The sequence below is a fragment of the Solanum stenotomum genome, chromosome 2 (assembly GCF_019186545.1).
Source record: "Solanum stenotomum isolate F172 chromosome 2, ASM1918654v1, whole genome shotgun sequence".
Lineage (NCBI taxonomy): Eukaryota > Viridiplantae > Streptophyta > Magnoliopsida > Solanales > Solanaceae > Solanum > Solanum stenotomum.
The window spans coordinates 21,608,698-21,631,153 of NC_064283.1; the positions used below are offsets into that span (position 1 = coordinate 21,608,698).

The window sequence follows — 22,456 nt, forward strand, 5'->3', positions numbered from 1 at the left end:
GGATGAGTAACAGTAGCATGGCATAACTAATCATATGTATATGCTCTTATGTGCATATGACTTCCATAAAATAGAATAACAATCAATTACAAGAAGGTTGAGAAGTCGGAGTTCAGATAACTCTATGCAGATGTTCTTTAAGATCTATGTGAAGCTTTTTCCTTGTAAAAATTATGTGCATCTTTGATAGAATTTGTAAGTGTCAATTTAGATCATCTGCTTGTTGCGTTTCACTTCAACTCTATACTGGCTAGAGCGAATGTGTTTCTCATGGTTAAACTTTTGGAAATTATGATTTATTCAAGATATGAAAAGGAGATAAAGCTAGGTAGCTGTGAAGTTCTTCATTATAGTATCTGACCTCTCTTTCAACCCTGATAAACTGCAGGAACCTAGTGTCATGGCGAAGCTTCAAGATGAGGTGGGTTAAAATATAAGTGTTTTCACTTAGACTTTTTAAATCAGCTTTATGGAGAACAGCCACTTGGATCTGATATATAGTGTATTTATTGTTAATTTCAGGTCGATTCAGTTCTAGGGGATAGGTTCCCAACCATTGAAGATCTAAAGAAACTCAGATACACAACTCGTGTGATTAATGAGGTGAGATGAATGCTACCTTCAAGCATAAATCCTTTTATTGTGCTTCCAAGTGTTTACTTTCTGAAATTCTTCTTTTTGTTTTGCAGTCTTTAAGACTATATCCACAGCCACCAGTCTTGATTCGTCGTTCTATTGAAGAGGACGTAGTTGGAGGTTACCCAATTAAAAGGTTATCCCAAAATATGTTCTAAAAAGCATTTTGCACAAGCCTGATCAATTAAATATTTGTCCCACAAGTGCATACAATCTTTGGAGAGACTGAAAATGCATCTCTCCTTCCCTCATAACAGAAATAATAAGAAACAAAGGGATGAAAAGAAATAATTAAGCTTGCTTTTAGCTTGTTAGGTGTAGGCTGTTAGATAATGAAAATCAACTGATCGCCTTTGCCAGCATTTGCTTTTGAATAATACCTCATTGAGCTTACTACCAATATTGGGCACTTTGTACTCTCAGGGCACAGAGATGCTTAAACTAGTGGATACTGCAGATAATTTCTATCTTGCTCAGAGAAAGAAATAAACTGGTGTTCCTAGTTTGCAGAAACATTTGCTCCATAAATATTTCCAATAGTAGTATACTGATGTCATTTTGTCAGCTCTAATCTTAAAGCATTTTTGGTAGTTAGGAAATAGTTTCAGCAGACTTCTCTTCCTCATCTGATTTACACCCTGATGTCCTCCCTTGGCATAATAGTAGCTGAGCACAGAACATGGAGGTCTATTGGTCATATACTTCTATTAACGTCTATTATTTTCAAACACTTGGGTTTGACATGGGGCCCATGCTTAATGAAACTGTGGTCATATCTTCATAAAATTTGAAAGAGGAACTTACATCTGCACCATATTTAGCTGGTGGCCATAATTTGGTCTAGGTTCTAGATCATCTTTTGATCATCATATTCTGAAATTATTTTAGCACTTTCATAGGGGTGAAGACATTTTCATTTCTGTTTGGAACTTGCATCGATGCCCCAATCATTGGGAAGAAGCTGATAGATTCAATCCTGAGAGGTGGCCACTTGATGGACCTAACCCAAATGAGACGAACCAAAATTTCAGGTATTGCAGTTGTCAGATCATTAGTGTGTTGTGTACAGAAGAGGTAGCTCAATTTTGTCTGTATTTTTGGTTAAATACTTGTCATTCTTGAATTGCATGTTAATTTTAATCCCAGTATTAGAGAGATGGTTTTTTTTTACTGTTTTTGCTTTCTAATGACTTACCAATGAAATGACATGACCGAAGGCAATCATATGTATGGTAGTTGACATTTCAAATTAGAGTTACTGAGCTCAAAAACTTTTGTGTTCGTCATCACTATTTTGATCTTATTGATTTGAGCCATGTTATATGTGGTCTCTTTCACCATTTAGAGAAGTATGAGATAGATATTTTTACACTTTGAACTCTCCCTTCAGTCTAACATCGGTGAAATAGATTGGAAATACAGTTTAAGTTATGCATGCTGGGAGGATCCACCAAATGGTTGGAATTTTAAGTATACCTAAAACATAATTCAACTTTTTTATCAAGTAAATCATTGTTGATTGGGTTTCTGGTTGCTGTGCAACCAATATTTCTAGAATTTAACCAGTCAATCTCTTGTTTTGGTCGGCAATTACGAAGCAAATAATGCTTTATTGTCATAGATGCCCATTCTTTCCTACTTGAAATTGTCCTTCTCTATACTGCATTTTTCTTCTGATGTAGTTTATAATAACTCCCATAAGGTGGTTTCGTTTGGTGTGAGGGATAAGAAAATAGTGATGGGATAAAATTTTTGTATCTTGTTTGGTTGCCATGTTTGGGATAACTTATCCCATCATTTATATCATAAGGATAAGTTATCCCATATACATGGTGGGATAAGTTATCCCAGCACTAATCCTGGGATAACTTGTTCTCAACCAAACGACCCTTAGGAGAAAAGATCACTGCATTGGAAAATTTGCAGATGATGAGGATCTGCAGANGAAATACAGTTTAAGTTATGCATGCTGGGAGGATCCACCAAATGGTTGGAATTTTAAGTATTACCTAAAACATAATTCAACTTTTTTATCAAGTAAATCATTGTTGATTGGGTTTCTGGTTGCTGTGCAACCAATATTTCTAGAATTTAACCAGTCAATCTCTTGTTTTGGTCGGCAATTACGAAGCAAATAATGCTTTATTGTCATAGATGTCCATTCTTTCCTACTTGAAATTGCCCTTCTCTATACTGCATTTTTCTTCTGACGTAGTTTATAATAACTCCCATAAGGTGGTTTCGTTTGGTGTGATATACATGGTGGGATAAGTTATCCCAGCACTAATCCTGGGATAACTTGTTCCCAACCAAACGACCCTTAGGAGAAAAGATCACTGCATTGGAAATTTGCAGATGACGAGGATCTGCACAGTCCTTTTTTGAGTTATTTGAAGAATCTTGACTTTGCAAATTTTGTAGTTCACCAAGTGATGTTTCAATCATGCCACATAGCATTCTTCATACATGAAACCACTTCCGACTTCATCTCAGATAACAGCTGACAAAGGCAATTTGTTAGAATATCAGTAGCACTCTTTGTTTATTTCCATGTAGAGCTAATATCAGTATGCTTTAACATGGGAAAGTATCTTTATGTTCCTCCATTTTTGAGCTTGAAACAGACATAAGCTAAAATGGCTTTTTCCATTCCATTCTTTCAGTTACCTTCCCTTCGGCGGAGGACCAAGAAAATGTGTTGGAGACATGTTTGCCACATTTGAGGTAATCCTTTAAATAGTATACTGCAGTAGTGAGGACGTTGCTTATCATTACTGCATTTAACATTGGTATATCTTCAAGAGCTCCCCTCATAATTTTTATCTATCTTCAGAATTTAGTGGCAGTTGCAATGCTTGTTCGACGATTTGATTTTCAAATGGCTCTTGGAGCTCCTCCTGTGAGTTTTGCTGTCCTCACTTAATTTTTGGCATTTCCCTTTGGTAAATGATAAGACTTATTACTGACATCGACGTTGTCTCTGTACCTCTTACACCTGGATGAACTTTAGGATATGACTTCTTTATCTTACTTACCTACTAGAAACTTTTGAGTATAATCAACTTGTCTGCAGGTTAAAATGACAACTGGGGCTACTATCCACACCACAGAAGGATTAAAAATGACTGTAACACGAAGAACAAGACCTCCAGTAATGCCCAAATTGGAGATGGCAACATTAGAAGTAGATATCAACTCAGTGTCAAGCGAAAGAGCCGAAGCTGAAGCCTCTACTGTTCGACCATAATAGAACTGAATACAAGCAACAGCAGCATGTAACAAACAAGGAACTATGTATGTTTAGGGTCCTTAATGCTGTCAGACGAGATAAGGAAGTCACTGCAAGTGTAATGGTATACAATGGACCCTTATAGGCAAAAATCTCATTAAAATTGAATCCACTTTTGGTGGCCTATTCTTTATCAAGCCTTGAAATGGTTAAATTTCATTTCAATTGAGCTATCGATTGTTGTAATCATCAGTTATACCTTTTCTTCTGATTTCCCTACCCATTAATATTAATTACTTTAGGCAATACTAGTGCTAGTACAAAACAACATGAGTTTATGTCTAACAAAACTGCAAAATTAAAAGCAGATCTATTCTACAGAAATTGCTCTACTGATTCTGATGAATGTGAAGGTAGAAGAAAGATTCAATCTAAAAGATACCAAAGGGAAAGTTTTAATTCTATTCATGAAACACTTTTTTTCAGTTCCCCTTTTTTTATTTAATTCTACATAGAAGAGAGGAGAGGAAGGGAGAATGAGGAGAAGATTAACCAGATGGAAAATTAAACACTTAGTATATAAGTAAAAGTTCATGCTCTTTTTTTCTCAATTTATATTAAGTAATTCAAGTTGCTCTTTGTATGATTTACCCCAACATTTCAGATTTCTGGGAAAATAACCATGAGAACTCGTGATATAGACTGCTTCATCAAGCTTCACATCAAGAGATAAAAACTAACATTTCCATACACAACTACCTTTGATATAATAATCTTCTTTTTTCTTTAACCACCACCCATTAACTCTTCACTCCATTCCAAACAAAAACAAAAACAAAACCTCACAATTGGAAATACAATAAAACTCGGGGACATGGTCCCGAATTCTAATTTTATGGTTTCTTTTTTATACCTGGGTTACACATCCAGCAAGCTTTTCTATTTCTACTACAACATGAATCATACAGAAGCAGAATTTGAATAAGAAAAATTAGGAGTGTCCGAGACAGCGTCTTAGGGAAAAGAAATGGGGAGAACGAGGCGAAACCTCAGGCTTAGGCTCAAGTGATTCTAGAGGGAAATGTTTATAGAATGCTTTCACAGCTCCAGTCACTCCATCCTCATGTTCCATGGCTTTTGCTAGTTCTACAGCACATTCTTTTACCTGTACCGCCACAAAAGTATATCACTCATCAAGCAACAGCATGTATCATAATAATGGACATCCCTCCAGAATCACAATAAATAAAACACTAGGAAGAAACTAACTACCTTTGGATCTAGCATGAACCGGATGGCAGCGACCAGCTTTTCAAGGGAGAACTCGTCCACAGGGATGGGAGCAGGACCTACTCCCCTGGCATGCACACGTTCACCCCAAAATTGTTGATCCCCAAAGAAAGGTACCACGGTTGTTGGGCACTGAAAATCATCCAAAATGTTATCAATCAGAATAAGACAATATACAGGAATATCATGATGTTCAAAATCAAATATTACTGCAGCTTTTAGTCCAGCAGCAGTTGTTCCAGCACCTCCATGATGTACCTGGAAGAATGAACAACAATATCTCCACATATCATCGGCTGTTTAATAACAAAAGGCTGAACAACTTTATAAAATATGTTATTGACCTACTACTTTATCAAATTGAGGTGAGGTTAAAGTTTATGCACATATGGCTTGCACATGATATAAATAATTTGTCCCAATACAGATCATGCACTATATACAACAACAACAACATACCCAATGTAATTCCACAAGTAGGGTCTGGGAAGGGTAGGATGTACACAGACCTTACCTCTACCTTTGTGGGATATAGATTAGAGAGGTTCCAATAGACCCTCGACTCAAAAGAAATGTTATAAAAAAAAAAAAGTATCCATGATGTTGTTCACTACTCCCTCTGTCCCTAATTACTTGTCCACTTTTCCTTTTTTAGTTGTCCCTAATTACTTGTCCATTTTGACAAATTAAGAAAGGACCAAAAAAAATTACCTATCATACCCTCAATTAATTACTTTGAAAAAGGTAGAACTTTTTGAAAATCTTAAGTCGTTAATTCATCCACTTCATAATTAATAGGGGTAAAATGGTAAACTAACTATGTCAATAATTGTTTTCTTAATAGGTGTGTCAATTCAAAAGTGGACAAGTAATTAGGGACAAAGGGAGTAACATTCAAACTCGTATTAAATTTTCCCGTCAAGTGTAGATTAAGATTCCATAACCCAAAATACTAAGCAGAATGACCTTCTGTAGCCATGGGAAAAGAAGGATAAGCTTTTAATAATCGGGTAGACGGCAATTAGGAACTAATCCAAGAATTGAACTGGATCAATAAACTAGTGGTTCACCCAGGGTGTTTCTTAATTAAAGTATATTTGTGGTAGATGTGATACAAAGACACAAAGCATGGGCAGAATCACAATTCATCAACTTACAAATTTATTTCATAACCACATCACTAATCATCAATCCAATTCAGTCCTTAAACAGTGTAAGATGAAAAGATGGGGAAATGAAAGAGCATATGCAAATTTAGATGAAGACAGACCAATTAAATGAGGTAAAGAGGTTGTACCACAGCAGCACATTGCAGGAATAGCCAATCATGAGGGCAATTATCCAACAGGTACACAAAATCCTTGGGTTCCTTCACTGGGAGAAGATGATTTAGTCTTATCAGCTAATACAATCAATCATAAACCTTGTGAACCGCAGTTAGTTGTACGCATGATGTGACAAATAAAAAATTTGAGTACTTACAGCTCCCAAGGCCACCCCAGCCTCTGTTAATAATACCTCTTTGTCCAGTAATTTCTAGAGCTTGAACAATTATCTCAGTCATTTTTTCAGGTTCTTGAACAGGCTGTGAAAAACAATCTTGAGAAATTTGACACTAAAAGTTAAGCATAATACTTCAAAAGTCCACATAAATTAGCATAACATTTCAGCTGACTCTGAATCCGATGTGGGTAGACTCATGAATATCAAGATAGAAATCACTGGCGGTTATTGTAATACTTACAAGACTTAAAAAGGTAAGCTTGATACTTAAAAACCAACATAAATTAGTATAATATTTCAGTTGATCTTGAATCCCATGTACTCCCTCTCCCTTTGCCTGACAATAGTTGTCCACTATTGACTTGGCACAGGGATTAAGAACCAGTAAATGATAGGGGTAATTTTACCAAATCACTCTTGTTAAATATAAGTCATCTAAACATTGAAAAATAATAGTATTTAATAGCAAGGGTAAAAATGACACAACAAGCTAAATGATTCATTGATTTTATAAACTGGACAAGTATTGTTGGACGTCCCAAAATAGTATAGTGGACAAGTAAAGATCGATAGAGGGAGTAGTTTAGACTCATAGCAGCAAATAAATTATTGGCGGTCGACTTACAAGACTTCCAAAGCCAATATAGATAGGCTTTTCACCATCTTCAAGCCATTTAACGAGTGATTCTGGGGGTTCATAATTGGAAGCAAGGTCTAGAAAACAAAATCCCACCACGTCAATTTTTGGGCCCCAATCTGCAAATCACCCAATAGAAATGTAAGTGTTACTCAGACAGGCATGTTCTGCTGACAATTCCCTCGGTAATAAGGAAGGCAACAAAATGATAAAAGGACAACTCTTTAGTGACAATTCAACTCATGTTCAGAAGAAAATGAAGAAAGCAAGAAGCTTTATCTTCTAATGAAATTTACTTGCAGAATATACAGTAACCTTGGTGATGCAGCATGCCATCTTTATCAGAAGGAATAGCAGAATGTTACACTCAGAGATGCACTAACTTGGTTTCTCCCAGATTAATTTTGTGAAAAAGGAATAAATAACAGTTTTAAAAATCTAAAACGTTGGTTACTTTGGTGATAAAATAGGATTGGAAATCAAGTACTTTGCATATATTTATGCCAAGTACAACCAGATACAGATATTTTTGAAGAAACAAATTTAGCAACTTAGAAGCTACAAAGGAAGTTGACGCGGGAAAGGGTAACATCTACCTAGACATAAATTGCTAACAGAAAGGAAAAGAGCAAGGCTAATTACTGGGAGCTTAACAGATCAACTAATTGTTCTACTTCCTCTATACATTCCCTTTTACACCAAAAATACAAAGATACAATACATTTCTCTTCCACTCTGTATGGAGTTTGATTTGTTCTCAAAGGATCTTCCATTCCCTTTCTTCCACATTGACCACCATATGCATGGTGGGATCATTCTCCACCATTTCTTTTGGCTCTTGCTCCTCCCCTCTCCTAATCCATCAACTTAGTAGGTTAGGTCAGCAGCGTGTTCTGGCATTGTTGAGATGGTGTTTGTGAGCCTCAGGCACAAAGCCCAAAACTGGTTTGTAACTCTGCAGTGCAAGAATAGATGTCAATTGGTTTCATCTGTCTCATTGCAGAGAAAATATGTGGACACTAATTGTAGCCCCGTCTTCTTCAGTGCCTCCTGTGTTAAGCATGCTCTCTTAGCTACTGGCCATGTTAGTTCTTCATTAATTTCTTCAAATCTACCAGTGACCATTTGGTCACAACTATCCACCATTTCCCCCTCCAGGTTGGAGGAAAACAAACCACAATCCCTCCACTCCTTCCAAAAGCAGACATATGAATTTCTCCTAAAGTAGCAGCAGCTTTCACTTGGCTTGTAGTGAAATAGGTTTGCTCAACGTCCAGATACATTGCGTATGTCCCGATACATCGCGTTAAGTGATGTACCCAACTGATACATCCCGTAAAGTGATGTATCCGACTTATACATCGCACAAAGTGATGTATCCGAGAATAGGAGAGAGTAGCGATTTTTGTAATTTTTTCATAGTAGGGAATTTAAGAGAATATGGTCAAGAAAACCTCACAAAGAGGGGCATACAAATGTGTCCAAGATGCTATTTGTTTGAGCAACAGGCAGAGACAATCAACCATTTGTTTTTACACAGTAAAGTGGTTAGCCAACTATGGAACCTGTTTACAAGTTTTAGAGGCATAAGGTGGACTATGCCTGAAAGGGCAGGTCAGACTCTAGTAAGTGAGAACAATGAGGGTAGTGGTAGCACAGACCAAATCAGATGGAGAATTGTCCCACCAGTGATATGGTGGACCATTTGGAAGGAGAGAAATTTAAGATGTTTTGAAAGTATCAGTAGTCCTTCACCTAGGATTAAAATGAACTGCATTATCTCTTTTTGCTATTGGTGTAGTTTTGAGTATATAGATGATCCTGAAGCAATTGTAGACATTTTAGGATACTTGTAAGATGAAATAGGACCTAGAGATAGGTTTTCTTTTTTGGGTTGCTGAGCCTACTCAATTTGTATGTAGCTACCTGCTACCTCTATGATGTAAATTCTTGGGATCCCAGCCTTGGAGCTGAAAATTTATATACAAACTTGTTCCCTTTGTCAAAAAAATAAATAAATTCTCCTAGAGTTGTTGATAGTAATTAATCTCATTCCTTGCTAGTTTTTTTCCACCGACACAGAAATTTCGCCACTGAAGCATCAAATTTCTCACTAAAGCTCTTTTGCTCTCCCCATTTAAACCCCTTACATTCCATGAGAATTTTTTTATTTTCTTGATATACCCGCTGATGTGATTCTCCCTCTTGCTCTTGGCTCCCCTTCCTTGAATTTCATGAAAAAAGACGGGTTCCTTACCTCCTTTGGGACTACTGCTTAGAGATTCTCCTGTTTCCCCTCCCTTTTTCGATCTTGTTCCAGCTCTCTCCTCTTATCAATCCTGAACAACAATCCACACGCTATCTCCTCGCACCCCTCAAAATCTGCCCCAAATTTCTTGCCTAGTTTGATGACATGGGGGTGTATCCATAACGTGTCTTTCTCCTTTGTTTCCTCCTCACTGATCAGTTCGTCCACTTGTACTGGCTCTATCGCTGAAATTCATTATCTGATATGGATCATCACCTTGTATCCCCTCTCCTTCCCAGGCTAAGGCATCCATAGTACTGCTTCCTATCATGGTTTTCTCTCCTTGTAGCGATTGGTCCTCCATGCAAAATTTTATTCTCCTTTCCTTGTGTTTCTTCTTCGTGAACATGATGGCTAACAATTAAAATTTGTGAAGGGCTCAGTTGTTCTTAATTTCTTTGAGCTTTGGGCAAGGTAGGCTTAATAACAAACCCAATGCATTGCCCTTCTATTTCTGAAGGATAGTATGTGTCCTTATATAGAAGGATTTTTAGCCCATTGTTTTTAGGTGTCCCCTTTGACCCCAACCCTGTGGTCCAGCTGCCACGTGTCCTACTCCTGCTTTTATCCCACATGTCTTCCTCATTGGGACCCTCAATATCCAAAGGATATTTCCGGCAGCTTTATTTCCTCTTATGTGCTTTGTTTCCTTTCCTTTCATACTACAACCTAGGTTGTCATCTTCTTTCCTCCTCGTCACTTTCACCTTGGACCCCGTGGCTCGTCATCCTTAACCCTTCTATATCTCGCCGGCGCTTCTACCCAGATGGGTAAAGAGAACACCCTGTCGTGAAGTTGGTAACCACCATTCAAGCTTCAATCCTATGCCCTGTCTCTTCCACTCTCCTATCATGATGTGTTCAGCAATCTCTCGCGACGGAAATTCAAAAAGAAATTGAATTCCATTCAAATCGAACACCTGGAGATTGTGTACCCCTTTCCATGCTTGTTGATCCCATCTCCTTATGTCGTTACGAGTAAGGATCTCGTCGCAATCAGGGAAACTGCCCAGCAGACACCTGCTGAGCAGCTCATTTCCACCCATGGAGTGGAGGAAGTTCCCCCCACTGTCTCATGTTCCTTTAGTGATCATCTGTTTCTGTGTAAAGCTTCTTTATAGCTCCCTTCCCCTACAGTGTATTCAACTGCAGTGATCGCTTCAGCATTTAATGTAATCTGTGTAACTGCTTCCTTGTAAATGAAGACTTCAGTTCTTGTGTTGAGCCCCCTCGACCCCTCATTAAAGCTGTTTTCAGGAAAAATGATGACAGATCTGGTCAATCCATTTACTGCAAATATTGAGATGAATCTATCATATTTATTGAACTTCAGAGCAAAGTATAGAAAGGTGGAAATATCTCTGCATTTCCTAGTTTTAAGACTTTCCCCCTTATTTTTGATGCCTCACGAAGCCTTCTGTCGAGCCATAACAGAGCTCCCTTGCTTAAAATCATCCTTCTCATGTAAACCTTAGACCTTTCCACCCATTCGAACCGAGTTACTTCAGAGGGGTGGGGGGAATAGAGGCAGGTAGAGCTAGAAAGGGAAAAGGAAAAGTAAGGTAGTCCCAACACAAGAAGAGAGTGTTCTCTTACTAGTACAGAAGGTAGTCCCAACACAAGAAGAGAGTGCTCTCTTACTAGTACAGAAGAGAACAATACTATCAAGGGTTTCTTCACCGGTCCTTCTTAAGCATGAAATACTACTTCAAAGAAGAGGTAAGGTTTTTTTTTTTTTTATGACAAGGAAAACCTGCAGTCACGCGCTCCTATGCAGTAGCTCACAAACCACACAGGAGAGGTAACCCGCACTAGGCAAGCCCGGTGCGACGAGCTCGACCCAGAAGGCAAACTCCTTGCTTTCGCTGGCACAGGGTTTCGAACTTGAGACCTCCAACATGGAAGTCCCAAGCCCAAACCACTGGCAGGTTCTAGCTAAAAAGCATAGTGAGCATTATTCTGCCTGTACTCCCTTGTAAACTAATTCTTGATGAAGCCCCCAAAACTTCCTCAACCATGCTTCTCAGATAGTAGAACAGTACGAATAGTCACCAGTGAACTCCCACACAACTTCAACTCCTATCTCAACAATCAAATATGGTGGCAAGTTCTGTTCTATCTACATGAACTAAGAAACAACAATCATCTATGGACTATTAACAACGGCTCATGATCACATTAAAACAGTCCTGTACTTCCTCACAAGTATACTATATGTGAGAATACTTGTGTAGTTCCCAACACTGAGAATACCTTACCAAGATGATAAACTAAACTAATGAAGCAACAGATCTCATTTATCCATAGATGCAGACCTACTGGTTATCTACAGAAAAGAGAAGAATTGCATCCCTCTTATGAGAAACAGGAGAGCAATCCTACAAACATCAAAATGAACCTAACCAATGAATGTATAAGGGACTAGATTAAATGTCCCAACAAATTACACAGAACGTAAAATTGAATATAACTTAATTAGGACAAAACTGGGGTATCTGGAGTTATATGTGAGCCTTCTATTACCCACTAAAGAGTCCCTTGTTTCTACTTTTGGGAGGTAACACCTCCTTTCGACTTCGAAGCCATTTTATTATTTTGGTTTTCCACCCGGTGTCCTGTACTCACATTGGAGCCCAACTAAATCCGGGAAGTCCCACATTGGGGGATAAAACACTCCCTAACAAAACCGACTCCGTATGGTCTAAATCTTATTTAATGTTGTGTCTAGCCAAACATCCACCATTTCAATGTCCTGGGAAGAAAAGAGATACAAAAGCTTGTTCAAACCCGGAACAGTTTATTACATAGTCATCCCAATAAACAGCTTCCAAATGACTACAAAAGCTATTTCTGAATGCAATCCAAACCTAAAAATTGTTAGGTCCAAACTAACCATCTAGGGACATTAAAGCGAACGAGGACAGATCTGCCATTCAATTAAATTTCAACTTTCAACTTGTGAAGCAATGGGTGTTCTCCTCATGACCAAATAAATGTGAAGTACTTAAAAAGGCAAACAGGTTGGCAAAGACATCTACAATTTATTATCAAGGACAATTAAACTATGTAAATGAGCCATCAAAAATTCACTATGCATCATGACCATGCAACTCACAAGGTAGAGTCTATAACAAGTTATTTGGAAAGAGACCTTTGGGTTTAGGAACTAAGTGTGGACTCCATATATACCCAAAAGGCACATCTGAATGGTAACTGTTGGAGTTACTCAAATAAGTTAATCGCCTTAACATCAACTTTTTCTTCCTAAAGTCATTTATCACATCCCGAATCCCAAGCCAGATCAGTCCATCAACAACTTGATATGATAGCTGCACAAGGCATTCAGAAATTAAATACAAATGATACAGAAAAGAATCAAGTGTAAGTCGAAATGCTAAAGAATTTCTTTCTTTTTTCTGAAACTGGTATCTTTGAAATGTTAGAGAAAATAAATGTCATAAAAAACTCACTCTATTAGCAACTGACTGCTTGACACGAGAGAGAGGATGTGGAAACTCGCTAGTAGGCCTGCCAAGGAATGACAATAGGGAATTTTAGAAAGGTTGCATGTTACAAGAAACTCCATAATCCTACCCAGATAGAAAGAACGAGAATTGCAAAAGAAACCTGAGGAAAAATTCTATTTTTTAAGGAGACCACTTACGTCCATGGCATTGTGAAAAATAAATGCAATGGTACTTGGAGGGCCTCTGCTACATGCGTATGTCCTAAACAAGTCAAATCAACAGATAAGTTGAATCACACAAATACGTGGGAAATGTTACTTGATCCAGCATATCATCAATCATGATAAAATTCGGCAGATATTACTGTACTCTTGAATGAAAATCTTTTTTCCAATTAAATAAAACAAGATGATTTAAATAAGAAGAATTTCTTCCAGATGCCAGCAATACTGACAGGAAGCACCTGTGACAAGAGTCAACGGCGTAACAACCAAGTTATACAGATTAAATGTCAAATGTCTTTACTTTGTGAAAACTGATGTCTCATTAAAATAAAACATCAGCAAGGTCAGAATGTATAAATATTAAGTTGCTGATTTTTCCATGCAGTAATGAACTGACTGGCTTTAAGTATGAGCAATGCTATCCAAACAGAAACTTCGACAAAAAATCCATCACTTCCTATATGACTAGTGCAAACTGACATTCTAAGATTATGGAAAGACACATCAGTTGGCAATAAGGTTAGGCTAGTATTTGTCACAAACCAACCACTGGCATGGAATGGATAAGTAAAATATAGATAAAATCAAACAACTGCTGGATCCATTACCTGGGAAGAAGAGGAATCAGTTTATCTGAAACTTGGAATCTCATCTATTGTTTTCTGTGTTTGTGCTTACTTTTACAAAAACCCACTGTATAAATAGATGGAGTATACTTTTTGACAACATTAGTTGTTCAAAAGTCAAAGAACCAATCCTTTTGACATAGACAAAGATAGGGAATGACGATGTTTCTTAGCAACAATGTGAAGGTAAAACTTACAACCCAAGCAATCTTATCAAAGCATGAATAGTTCATATTGTAATTCATCAAACTGATAGTCTTACCATATGCAGGAGGATTGGCAATAATGGCATTTACTTTGAATGGAACATTTGACTCTGGATCGGGATCTACGCATGCAGGTAGTAAGGAGAATACAATATCTTTTATTTGATTACGTTGAATAAATATTTCAGAAGGTCCAGATGGCAAAAACCCTTTATTCTTTACCATGTCTGCAAGAACATATATGCAGTGATCAAGTTTGCTGATTGTATTTACTAAATTTGATAGGGAGCAATTCTTAACAAAAAGTAACAAAGAGAGAGAGAGAGAGAGAAAGAGAGGAGTGCATCAACAATTTTCGACCATCAATATATAGCAAAGTTGTAAAGTACAAACAGTCCAACCATAATACTTCTGTTTTAAGCACCAAACATATTAAGTGAAATTGAGAAAGGAATTTCTCTCTTTCAATACAATATACAGGCAGAAAGGCGAGTTAAGGCTGAGGACAGACGAATGGCATATATCTGCAACTACTGCGACAGAAGCTTGGCGCATCAAATTGTTTCTTCTTTTCTGCATCAATTTCCCCAATTAATGAGGATCCAATTTCAAAGCTTATACATGTACAATCACTTGTATATTTTACCAAACTGTACCTCACATGAACAGGAAACCACATTCCAAAGATAAAAAAAAGCCATCTGAAAAGGCTATCAACAAGTGTGCTCCTTGGTTTCTCCATAACACACATAAAAAGCAATAAGAAAAGTGCTCTGGATAAGCTTTACTCTTCGCCTTAACCCACTAGCTGTACACACTACAGGATATCGAAAATCTTGTTATTCTTGAGTTGCAAACAACTTCCAAGGGAGCTCTCTAGCATGCTTTACTTCACACTGAAAACCCAATTCCACATTTGTAAGCATAGTACTTTGGCAGCCACTCACTCCTTTTTTAATTAAGTGCTAATTATTTTTTGTGGGATTAAAGCCTATTGATGCAAGTGGTATTGAAAGTAGTAGAGAGCTCACACAAATATATAGTTTTCCACAAATACAACCAGTCATGTTATTTATGCAATTATGCTAGCAGAAACCTCATGGGTGCACCAAAATTTAGCTAGAAATAAATTTTATATTTACGAAATCATGTGACCCCAATTGACAAGGCTCTTCTATTCCCCTCTCTCTCTCTCTCTCTCTCTCTCAAGTACACACATAAAATCCAAACAAGCTAACATCACGTGCTCTACATGGCGGGGATCCAACATCACATCACATCACATCATTTACTGTAGTTCAGATCGCCCATTGTTTCCAAACTGATTTAGCACGTCCACCCAGCATTATAACAGTGAGTGATCCACACATCTTACCTTCACCAACATTTACACCTGTAGCACCATCCATCTTCCTCCTGAAATTTTCAATTGTGAGGCTGAACAACCCCTCCCCCCTCATACTACCAATCAAGTGAAGAAAACAGTGTCCTCTTTCTTAGAATTTTGGCTCACCACAGCATGCCATGAAATAGTCATCATTGTAAGATAGGACTCGTTCCGTTTTGAGAGATTCTCAAATCATTGACACCATTTCACTAACAATACTCCCTCTGTCATTTCATAAAAAGAAATAAAAAATAATACTCCCTCTTCGACAACCATAATAGGCTCTATAACTGGATCAGGCACGCTAAGAACACAGCGGATTAGAGGGGACAAGAGGTTCCACTCATCAAAGTGTGAGACGCAAAGCTTCTGCCTAGAAGCAAGCTACCCTCTTTGCCACTTTCAAATCAATCCCACGAGCCTCTTTTCCATTCTCATTGAGAGACGTCGGGGGAGCAAATCCAACTAGAAAAACTCACATTGGGCTTAGGGATAATCAGGCTCGAACTGATGACTTCCACCACGTCATGTAATATAGAGAGTAAGGTTCTACATTAGATTAGTATAGAAAGGATTTGCAGGCTATCTAATATATGATAGCAGCCAAGAATTGAGTGATTCCTTCTTTCTTCCAACTTTGAAAGTACCGGAAAGTACCGATAGATACTATCATATAAAGAGAAGAGGTGGTCTGACTAACTCAATGAAGTGAATTTTTCAAAAACATGCTCAGAAAAATGAGAAAAATGGAGTTTTTGAAAAGAAAAAGAAATCCATTTTATAATTTCCCCTAAGGCACCGATGGACCAACGCCTTCGTATGTATATCATCCGAATTCTTGATTCACGGCGTCGAGTATTTGCACTTTAGATCTCATGACTCGACCTGTAGACGGTGATACCGCCAATCCAATAAGTTCTCCGGGTGAAAAAACATTAGACATTCCATCTTCTGAAATCAACACTTCTGATGTATTTGACGTACAATAATTTCTATATGCCTATTATGAATCTGCACCCCCTGGGAGCGATAAACCTGTTGGATTTTATTAACCAAAGAGATTCGGCTTTGCGCTATAGTTAGCTCAGCACCAATCAAGAATCCCCAAGGAATTCCAAGAATTCTTGGTATACATTTGTTCCAACTCTGTCGCCATTTATGTGTCATATACTAATAATACTCCCTCTGTCATTTCATCAAAAATAATAATAATAGTACTCCCCTGTCCCCATTTATGTGTCATACTTCTTTTCAGTTTAACTTGTCATACTTCCTTGCCTAGAAACAATTTTATCTTTAAGCTTCTCATTTTACCCTTCATGAGATGATTGTAGTCACACAAATGTTTGTGGCTTGTTTTAGACCACAAGTTTCCAAAAAAATCTTTTCTTCCTTTGGTTCTATGCCCAGTCAAACACCGCCACATAAAGTGGGATGGAGCGAGTATTATTTTAAACAACTTTTATAGGTCAAACATCTTAAACCTCTTTCTAGTTAAGTATATTCATGGATAGGAGGGTCAAACTAATGATATCTTAACAGTTATGATTCTGATGACGGTGATGAAGCAATAGCAATAATAATAGTAATAAGGCATAATACAATAAACATGTTATTTAACTTGGCTTCAACTAGCATCTATGCCTTCCAACTTTGGGTGTGCACAAGTAGACACTTAAACTTTTATAAAGTTGAACAAGTAGACACGTGTATTATACCATGTAGGACGTACATGTCTACTTGTTCAACTTTATACAAGTTTAAGTGTCTACTTGTGCACACTAAAGTTGGAGGGCATAGATGCCAACAAGTCAAGTCAAAGGGAATATCTATGTATTATGCCTAATAATAATAACAAAAAAATAATGACAATATTACTATTATAAACGAACATATACAGGTTATTAAATTTTTATAATAATTAAACTGTTTTTTGTTCAGGGCCCCCCAAAACCAAATACCAATGGAAAAGGTTACCAAATTTTAATCAAAGGCTATGCATGTTACATTCAAAATAAAGATTTATGCATGTTTAAGCTATAATGACTTAGGGCTTTGGTCTAGCGACAAGTGATGTGTGAATGAGCCGCACTTCACAGGTTCAAACATTGTAATAGTCAAAAGCCTGGATTTTAAGTAGAGAAGGGTAGAGGGCAGGTTCATAATCCACAGAGTTATGAACCGTGCGCCACAGGTCCTTAGGATTCCCTGGTTATCTCAAAAGAGCTATGATGACTTAGGGAGCACAGAATAGATCACGGTATTGATACTCAATTCTTTCAAGATATGCAGTGAAGCAGTAGCCACAAAAGGAAAACTGGTTTAGACATCCCTTTTAGATTACTTTCAGCACCTTAACTTGTTAAAATAAAGTAATACTAGTTCTTCTGAATATTTTATTTTTTCATATGGTTCTTAGATTGTTTCTATTCCACAGCAGAGTTTGAAGTCCTGAAATCAAGTCTACAAAGCAATTGGAAGTCGACCTGCAGATGCCCCGTAGCAAAACTGTTTGAAGGGTAAAAATCATTTTTACAATGAAACAGCCTTTGCTGAGTCCAATCTTTCTTTTATTGCTAAAAGTCTACAGTTTTTTCATGCTTTCCCATTTTTATTTCTTCCAATATGATTTCTACTTTGTGGTGTAGGGTCTCAAATTTTCAGGGTAATAACAAGGAAAAAGTTAAATGTTTTCAACCTTGATGCAAGTATTTCACTAAACTCTTAATATCTGAAAACTGAAGTTAATTGCATCACCAACTCAGTGCACGACGGCTTTTAAATGAACAAGTAACTTGACAAATGTAAGAGTTCTGGGACTGAATTAGCTTTTACTTCTATAATTTCTTACCAGGATGAAAAGATGTTACCAATTAGACAAATATAAAATAGCTCTGAGGATGAAGATTACAAAAACTGATGCAAGAAAAAATTATCGGTATATATCATGAGCCCCTCGACTCAACTATAAACCATTTTAGAGCACTAGAAATAGAAGCTGAAAACTATTTTTAGTGGTGATATGTATGCTTGACTAAAACCTGAATATGAGAAATATGACATAATAAAAAAGGCAGTGGATAAGGTTTCCAGTGATTACTCACATGCAGCAAGAACTTTTGGATCTCCACCTAGAGGATAAAATTCCAATCCAGCACCCAATACAAACTCTTTAAAATTGGCATGAGTTGCTAGTCTCACCCTATGACCATTTTCCTGCAAAAAATAAATTCCACTTCCAAGCTATAATATGCCTATTACTCGACTTCAAAATTAGCTGGAACAATTATAAATTATCAAAGACTCCATCCAGGAAATGCTACGGATGCTATTTTCTTAAACAAACATTGATATCATTATTGCATACTTACATTGTTAAAGGAGGGTAACATGTATCATCCAGAAATTCATGGATCGTAAAGATGTATATGAGTTATCTCTAACTAATAGGAAAAGCAAGTGCATATGTTAAATAATAAATGTAGTAAATTAGTAAGTTATAGATGGTTGTATTTGTTGAGTAGGAAGGGCAAGTAAACCTGAAGCTTTTTCCCAATGGCAACAAAGGGTTGCACATCTCCCCTCGTCCCAACAATGAGCATAACAATTTGTAGTGGAGGTACTACTGGAATATCAGCTACATCATTTGCTGCTTCACCTGAAGCTCCATTGTAAACAACTCCGGTGCCAAAATCAAGTCTTTCGGGTTTAATATCCCCTGGAACTTCAAACTGCACAGTACCATCATCTTGAACAGTTGCAAGCCTATTGAACAATTTGAGCTGCAAATTTTAGGTTTTGTCACAAATTACAAAAACAGGTACAAGTTTCATAAAAAACAATTTCTGAAAGATGATGGTTGTCTGGTAACAAGGATCATCCATTGTTAGCGCATTACTACTGTAACATGATAAAGCCAACTGAACCTCACATTAGTGATGGTAAATGAACAGAAACCAAGTAAATTCATTTATTGTCCTTTTGCCCCTTTAAATGAAAGACAACGGTGAAGGCCCTATGAACAGATGAGCAGATCAGGTAGAAAGAGACCTTTAAATTTCACTACATTTAAATATGTCCAAATTAAATTTAGGTTACTATAAGGAATGATTACATATGGTCTGTATCATGGGAAAGTCTGAAAAACTGGAAATTGGCACCCCCAAACCAGGAGCAAAAAATTTTGGAGCTTGAATAATTAATACCTAAAATAAAAAATAACACTACATACACTTAAACAAACATCCATACAAGCTAATACAGATATGGATCTTGCTGTTTCAGTGCAAGGATCCGATTTGTACATCTTCTATGAACCCAAAGTGCCAATAATTAGTGTTTAGCAGCAAGTTCTTTAGTTTCTCCAGAAAGGTATAAACTCTAGCAATTTAATGTCATATTCTTACACAAGATACTAAATATGCCTATTTTAAAATGCTTCATTCGTCTCAGTCTTGTGGTTTCACAGGTTTCTGTTTCTTCGGACGGAAAGAATGAAGAAGGCTTTAGTAATAGATGAAAGGAAAACAAGTAGCATCCAACAACAAGATGTACCGAATAAATATCGAGAAGATCTCAACAATGTGAGGCTTCTCCACCAGATCTCTAGGCAAATCAGAAACAGATACAACAGAGAACATGTAAACAAGTTTGTCATTTACACCTGCCTTTTTTCTTAAAGGAACTCTATCATCAAAAAGCTTTGTTGCTAGCAGACGTAGAGCTCGGTTCTGGTTTTGTATTTGTCTTCCAGCTTTAACTGGCTGACTGGTGCCGGGTTCCAATTTCTCCACAGGCTTTTCCACATTTGTAGCACTATGCCCAGTCTCATTCCCGCTAACAGATCCTGATAGTAAAATATTAATATTGACACAAAATGAGTGACAATTATCTTAAGAATAATCATCAAATAATAAACTATGATATAAAATAATTGAATTTGGAAGTGATAAATTAACAATTGCATAAGTCCCTAAAAAGTAAGTAATTAGAAGCAGACTTGTCCCCACAGTATACGATTAGAACTTAGAACTATAAACAGTACATTAGACATCAAATTAATTGCCCGAAGGAGATATAAGCTCCGTCTCCCAAACTTATCAGCCATCAGAAAAATCCAATAACCAATACTAGATAGTATTATAACGGAAAGTTGATTCAACAAAGTTCCTAGCAAGGGCAGAAGGTGATGATGCAAGGAAGGAAGTTCTCAGTGTGTCAAAGAATTATGCATACAAGTGTGATGTCTATTGTAACACTACAAAGCAATCACAACCCAACCCTCTACAGAACCTCAAGTATCTAGCTAGGAAGCACAAAGATTCAGCTTCTTTGTGGCAAATCTCTAAGGTTTGTAATGAACAAAAGAGAAACAAACAGAACTTAAAGAGTACGTTTAAAAAAAAAAAAAGTTAGACCCCCTTAGATATGTTTTCCAGTTGCTCCCTCCGCCATCCTAGACTACCAAAGTCTAATGTGTTCACAAGTAAATATGAAATTAAGAGCCCTAGCCTCCCTGTTTAAAGAGCAAAAAGGTTAAGTGCAACTTGAAACATTTTCTCACAATCTTTTACCCCGGACAACATTCACCTAAAGCACTAATGCATAAAATGAGACATATTTTTTGGTAAGAAAAAGGAAATGACATATAACTAATCAAGCGGAAGAGAGATCTTTGTACCTCAGTTATTTGGTTGGCTACCTGAACTTTCAGTTTATCGGTAAAGTTCAATATCCCACCTTCTAATTCCCATTCCCCTTCCCCTCCTCCAATTTATTTATTTATTTTTAAAAAGGGAAAATGCGAAGCCGCAACATAGCAACGTAAGAACAATCCTTTTCTCAGGAAAATATGAATCAGATAAGACTTGTTAAGAATTCATAAAGCAGAAATCGAAGAAAAATAAACAATATATGGCAGCGAAGAAAACGATACCTTCCACATTGATACAATTAGCATCAATACTCTCCTTGTTCGTTTGATTCCCATTAGTTTCACCCTGTATTTCAATTTCAATATCAACCGGAACCTCACCCGAATCCCTCAACCCATTATTCTTTTCCAACGAATCCTCCATTGACAACCCAAAAGAAAGGAAAATCAACAGGGGTCTCCTTTTCTTTCTCCACTTTAACAGGGAAACAGAATCTTAAAAAAAAAAGCAGATAACCAGAACAAGTTAAGGTAGGGGAATATAGAAAATAGTAGGTGGAGGAAGACGCAAGAAAGGAAGAATTGGAAGAGGAAAAAGGGGCGGGGAAAGACATGCACAAAACAATACACAGAAAGAGGGGACAGTTTGGGGCAGACACGTTGTTCAAAACGTCAGGCCACGTACTGTGTGTTTCTAACAAGCAACTACTTATTTCTTTACCCTTCCTTCGAATTCTTTTCTTTCCCGCTAATCTTTTATTCCGCATAAAATTATACATTATTTTTTAGCTTAAGGGTGTGTTTGATATGAAGAAAAACATTTTTTGGAAAATATTTTTCAATTTTCTCATGTTTGGTTGGGTTAAATGTTTTGGAAAATGTATTTCAAATCAACTCATTTTCCTCAAATTTAAGAAAATTGACTTCCCTTCAAAACTTAAGAAAAACATTTTCCAAAACTCTCTTCCGACCCATCCACCCACCCCTCCCAACCCCCAACCCCCCCCCCCCCCCCAAAAAAAAAAAAATAATTTAAAGCTTGTTTTTAAATTCAATTCTTTTACCCACCCTCACCCCTACCCTACCCCTACCCCTACCCCCTCCCAAAAAAATATTAAAAATTATTTTTAAAAGATATTTCTAATTTCAATTTTTTATTTTTTACTCCCACCCACTACCCTCCCGCCCCTATCAATTTTTTTCATTGTTTTTAAAAAATATTTTCAACTTCAATTTTTTATTTTTTCATCCCGATCCTCGATCACCCACGCCCCCTCCCCCCCCAAAAAAA

The 22,456-nt window shown here is 37.1% G+C and overlaps 2 protein-coding genes across 2 annotated transcripts in view; one reads left to right on the forward strand and one right to left on the reverse strand.

The window, feature by feature from the left end:
• The window catches only part of LOC125856463 (protein LUTEIN DEFICIENT 5, chloroplastic), an 11,930-nt gene extending 7,840 nt beyond the window's left edge, over nucleotides 1-4,090 (forward strand). Inside the window, exons 9-15 of the mRNA XM_049536019.1 lie at nucleotides 389-421; nucleotides 523-603; nucleotides 690-772; nucleotides 1,536-1,667; nucleotides 3,300-3,360; nucleotides 3,470-3,535; nucleotides 3,710-4,090. Coding sequence (XP_049391976.1) covers nucleotides 389-421; nucleotides 523-603; nucleotides 690-772; nucleotides 1,536-1,667; nucleotides 3,300-3,360; nucleotides 3,470-3,535; nucleotides 3,710-3,883 — 630 coding nt within the window. The 3' untranslated portion in view covers nucleotides 3,884-4,090. The remainder of the gene's footprint in view (nucleotides 1-388; nucleotides 422-522; nucleotides 604-689; nucleotides 773-1,535; nucleotides 1,668-3,299; nucleotides 3,361-3,469; nucleotides 3,536-3,709) is intronic.
• Nucleotides 4,091-4,597: 507 nt separating this feature from the next.
• On the reverse strand, nucleotides 4,598-21,791 carry LOC125856462 (sterol 3-beta-glucosyltransferase UGT80A2-like). The gene is made up of 14 exons (XM_049536018.1): nucleotides 21,448-21,791; nucleotides 20,180-20,358; nucleotides 19,052-19,294; nucleotides 18,617-18,728; nucleotides 14,182-14,352; nucleotides 13,267-13,330; nucleotides 13,073-13,130; nucleotides 12,754-12,931; nucleotides 7,284-7,414; nucleotides 6,638-6,740; nucleotides 6,453-6,529; nucleotides 5,366-5,413; nucleotides 5,138-5,287; nucleotides 4,598-5,030 (listed from the first exon to the last, which is right to left on the reverse strand). The coding sequence occupies exons 1-14, from the start codon at nucleotides 21,587-21,589 to the stop codon at nucleotides 4,857-4,859; spliced, it is 1,830 nt and encodes a 609-aa protein (XP_049391975.1). The 5' UTR covers nucleotides 21,590-21,791; the 3' UTR covers nucleotides 4,598-4,856.
• Nucleotides 21,792-22,456: the final 665 nt, after the last annotated feature.